The sequence below is a fragment of the Canis lupus genome, chromosome 1 (genome assembly GCF_011100685.1).
Source record: "Canis lupus familiaris isolate Mischka breed German Shepherd chromosome 1, alternate assembly UU_Cfam_GSD_1.0, whole genome shotgun sequence".
Classification (NCBI taxonomy): Eukaryota; Metazoa; Chordata; class Mammalia; order Carnivora; family Canidae; genus Canis; species Canis lupus.
The window spans coordinates 100,468,703-100,473,383 of NC_049222.1; the positions used below are offsets into that span (position 1 = coordinate 100,468,703).

Consider the following 4,681-nt stretch of genomic DNA (forward strand, 5'->3'; position numbering starts at 1 on the left):
ATGTAATTAAGCAAAAGAAGTAAAATAATAATAATAATAATACAGCTGCCTCCTCCTTTATACTTGCTGGTAAAATGGCTGCACTAAGAAAATTAATGAGAACCTAATAAGACAACTTTAAGAGAATTTAGCAACCTGACAGTCTCATCTGGACCAACTACGTGAGATTGCAAAGATTAACCTGAGAAGATTAACTGCAACCACAGTGAAAGCCCAACAACACTCAAAAGGCCTGAGTGAGGCAGTGAGGTGAGCAGATTTCTTTGCACACTTGTTAAACTAGACGAACCAATTCTGCATCAAGGAATTCTAAATCCAATCATTATAACAGGATTTTCTCAATGAACCCCTGACAAGCTGATGCTAAGTGTTCATCTGGCAAACCAGGTGGTTGAGAGCAGCTAAGAATTTTTTTTTTAAATAATGAGAGGAACTCCCATTTATCCAGGTTTGTTATAAAACTACCATATGTACAGCAATATGGTGTTTACTCAGACTGAGATCAATGAAGCAGAAGGGACCAAGATGGAGCCCTGCATCCAATGAGGACTGTGGGAATTTAGTCTATGATAAGTGGAAGAATCTAATCAGAAAATGTGCTGAAAGAATTTATGCTCCATGCCATATACACAAACTCCAGATAAGTGCAGCAATTAAACAAAAAAATACAGGAATACAAGAAAGTATAAAATCTGCCACTATGATATGAATAGGAATAAAAAATTTTGTTAGGGAAAAATACCTGAATCATAAAACTTCCTTATGGAGACTAAATTTAAAGGCAGATGGTAACTGTTGGTCTGAGACATTATCAATACTCATAACGAATGCAGAGTTCTCAGCAAAATAACCCACCCAAAAAGACAAAAACCGACAGAAAAAAAAAAGGAAAATATATGAACTCATACAAGAAAAAATATAAACGTAACATAAAAATATATGTTCATGAAGAAAACTTCATGAAGAAAACGTGAACTACACTGAACATACTATCAGATCCGCAAATCTTAAAAAGATCGTTATAAATTGCTGGCAATGAAGCAGAAAAGGAGCTCTCGTGTAATTGAGCACCTACATATATTTTAAAGGATTCTAGAAAGCAATCTGTTGCTACCATATTTTTAGATTCTATCTTGGTTGATTCTGAAGTTCTAGTTCAAGAAATTCTACCTACAAAAAACCCAAATGAAATGTGCAAAAAAAAATATGCAACAAAGTTTTCTTCAACAACTTGAACAACCATCAAGAGGAAAGATCAAACGTGAATTACACAGTATCTATTAGAATGAATGAAACAGGCCTATTTGTATTGAGTGTAACACCCCCAAGTCATAAACATACTCATATACATACATATAAACATCTATAAAGAAGTCTGGACAGACATACCAAGCCAGATACTGGTGGATTACATGAAAGAAGAGCAGTAGAACAGATGGAGACCCTACAGCCAACCTGCCAGCTGCAACAAATTCATATTCAACCAAGAGGTACCCCTGACTCAGACCAGAGGAAAACAGTTTCAGCATGTCTGCAGCTACACCCCATCTGGTGTTTTCCCCTGTCCCATCTTTTCTTCTAAGACACCAGTCCCTATCTTAAACAGCCCATCCCTGCCAGGACTCCTGTGGGCCTGGTTCTCACCTGAAAAAGTGTCTTGAGGAATTCCTCTCTCCACGGACCAGAGCGCTTCCTCCTCCTCTAACTGAGATACCACATCTGGCTTGGAAAGCTGATGTTCTGCCCAAGGGAAAAGAGACAGGGCTTGGGGGGTCTGTGTTCCGGAGAAAATGTGTTCCTGCTGTGGCACATGCTGTCCCTGAATTATTCCCTGCAAGGGCATGACTTCTGGTCTATGTCAGTGATGATAACTCAATCCATTCCCTTTATCAACTATTTGCATCCCTGGACTCCCCTGCCACTAAAAGTGGCTGGCCAGCAATGGGATCCAGTTCTGGCCAACAAGGTACAAAGAAAAATATGTCAGCTGGGGGCCTTAGGGACTTTTCTTTCTTGCTAAATATGGTAGGTGTGAAAAGAGAACTAGCCAAAGCTGCCCCCTCCCTTCTTTCTGCCTTGAATACAAACATGATGCTGGGTGCCACAGCCATGCAGCCACTAACCTAAGAGTGGAAAAGTTCATACTAATCACAAAGAAATGGAAGGGATCAGTCTTCAGTGACACTCCTGAATTCTTGGGACACCGACCCCACATACTATGGAATTCTTGTTACATAAATGAGCATCCACTACTGTCTGAAAACATCCGTGACAGACCTACCTCCATAGGATTCAAGGACTGTGGGGGGTGGACTAGGTGGCTTCAGAAGTCACATAAAGTTACCTTTCCCTCCAGGTACAAATTAAAGCCTTTTCCCTCAAGCTCTGGAGCCTTTACAATTTCACTCTCATCCTTGCAATCTGAGCCCAAGCAGACACACACTTCAGAGGCACCACATTCGTGCTGCAAAGCGCAGATCTTTATTGACATGGAGGCCATCCTTACCCACTGAGACCAGGTTCCTGTAGTTTTCCAGCATCACCTCCCTGTACAGGGACTTCTGTTGGAGGTCCAGTAGTCCCCATTCCTCTGAAGTAAAACCCAGGATCACATCTTCAAAGGTCACTGGTTCCTAAAACCCACAGGTTTCTGTTCAGCCATGGTCTGTCGTCACCTACACTGACAGGAGGGGGAAGGCTGACCCAGCACATGAAGGCACAGTCTACAAGATGACCCGAGCATTCCAGGTGTCTCACGTGTTCCTGCGTTTGTCTGAAACTGAGCAAACCCAAGCCTGACCCTGTTCAGGTCACAGCAAGGAGGACAACACATGAGGCCAGACAGGGCTCTTCCTTCTCTGAAGACCTCTCCGTTTATTAACTTGGGGATTCCAATACTGGTATCAGTGGTTATACCTCCTAAAGAATTCCCTGTAAGCTGAATCATCACACTCAACCGTTCAGCCCCCACCCCACTGCCTGTGCTGCCTCTACTTCCTTCACATGTCAAGGACCCATCCTCCTGTTTTATCTTAATGACTGAGCTCACTTCCCCTTTAGCTTTGATGCCAAAGTAGCTACTGAAATCTAAATATGAGCCTACTCCCTGATTAAACCTATCAATGCCTATCCTCTATATAAAGGATAAATCAGAATCCCCCAGAACCTGACCTGTATTCTAACCATTCCTTTGGAAAGCTAAGCAACCTGAGATTCATCTGTCCAGCAGGGTCTCTCATTCCCAGCCAGTCTCTCAATCCTCCCCAAAATGCTCGGGGCCTGAAGACATCTCGAGGGAAGGTGACATCTCACTATCATCCGGCCACCCCCACCCCCAAATCCAGGGGTAGATTCAGAAACTCAAAGAAGCCTCTACTCACATGGAACCAGGCTGTCGGAAGCCCGGAGGCCATACCTCCTTCTCGACGTATCTCGTGGGAGGAGGCAGTCCTGAGAAGGTTGAATTTGGGAGGCAGGAGGAGTGTGAGGGCTACGCAGAGGGGCAACCCCTCCTTTACCCAGCAGCGACCCGACCAAAGTGAACTGACAAGTCCACCCCCAACCTAGAAAAACGCACTGAAAGGTTCGTCTCCCCCTCCTCCCCGACACCTGGAGGGCAGGTTTCCCCCTACTGGAGAGAAGGCCGTCCTCACAGCTTTCTCACCTGGAGGGAGTTACTTCCCTGTCCAGTCCGCACGCGCCCGCTACAGGTAAGCCCGATTTAAGCCCCACGCCCGGAGGGGGTTGTTTTCCCTGTGGGCCCCGAGTCCCCGACCACACCGCCCCTTCCGGCCCCGCGGCGGGAAGACAGCAGGCAAGACCGGCCTCCGGCTACTGAGCTTGGCCGAGAGGAGACTGGGGCTGCACACCCCGAAGAGTGCCTCCGCGATGGATCCGCACAGCCCCCGACGGGAGCAGATTTCGCGCCACACTCACCCAGCGCGCGGCGCACAATGGCGACCGTCGGCCCGCGGCGAAATGCGTCAGCGCGTCGGCCCGGACTACAACTCCCAGCCACCCCTACGGCATACCCGCTCGACCTCTCCCTGGCGGCGGCCATCTTGGAGGGCCATCTCGGATGGCCCGCGAAGACCGGGCTGCCCAGAAGAGGGCCTTAGCTGGCGACCTTCGGTGGTCCAGCTGGGTTGGGGGAGGGCTCGAGTCGGATACACTACGTCGCGGTGTATCAACACTTTTCCAGTCAGTGGCCCAGGCCAGGACCGAGTCGTGCACCGCCACGAGGGCGACCACTCGTGGGACGAACCGGAAGTTGGGTAGGGAAGGAGCGCAGAAGGGGGAAGGCCGGAAGTTGATTACAGCTGGGTGGGGTGTTGGCGAGAAGGTTTACTACGTCCCAGCGCGGAGGAGGAAGAGCGGGCAGGGCCCGGAAGCGTAGAAGGTTGGGGCTAACTGCTACTCCTACCCAATGTGGAGGAAGGAGGGGCGGGAACAAGGCGGGCAGGAAGCGTCTAGGGGGCGGAGCTAACGTCCCGCCAAGCTGGGGGAGGAGGGACGGGAGGGTAGTGTGGGGGTGGAGCTAAAGTCCACTGAAGTTCTGGGAAGAGGCACTGAGAGGATGGACGGAAGAGAGTGGGGGCGGTGCTGAATGTGGATCTGTGTCTGAACGGAGGGGGCGGGGTTGGGGAGGGCAGGAAGTGTGCCGGAGGCGGGTCTAAGATCA

At 48.7% G+C, this 4,681-nt stretch overlaps 1 protein-coding gene across 9 annotated transcripts in view; it reads right to left on the bottom strand.

Moving 5' to 3' along the window:
- ZNF274 (zinc finger protein 274) overlaps positions 1–4,324 on the bottom strand; it is a 22,691-nt gene extending 18,367 nt beyond the window's left edge. Inside the window, exons 1-4 of one of the 9 annotated variants that reach the window (XM_038527487.1) lie at positions 3,937–4,324; positions 3,381–3,450; positions 2,507–2,633; positions 1,645–1,740 (exon numbers count right to left, since the gene is read on the bottom strand). In XM_038527487.1, coding sequence (XP_038383415.1) covers positions 1,645–1,740; positions 2,507–2,633; positions 3,381–3,413 — 256 coding nt within the window. In that variant the 5' untranslated portion in view covers positions 3,414–3,450; positions 3,937–4,324. The other 8 variants (XM_038527494.1, XM_038527496.1, XM_038527491.1 and 5 more) reach the window with 8 other exon arrangements.
- Between the last annotated feature and the right edge of the window lie 357 nt (positions 4,325–4,681).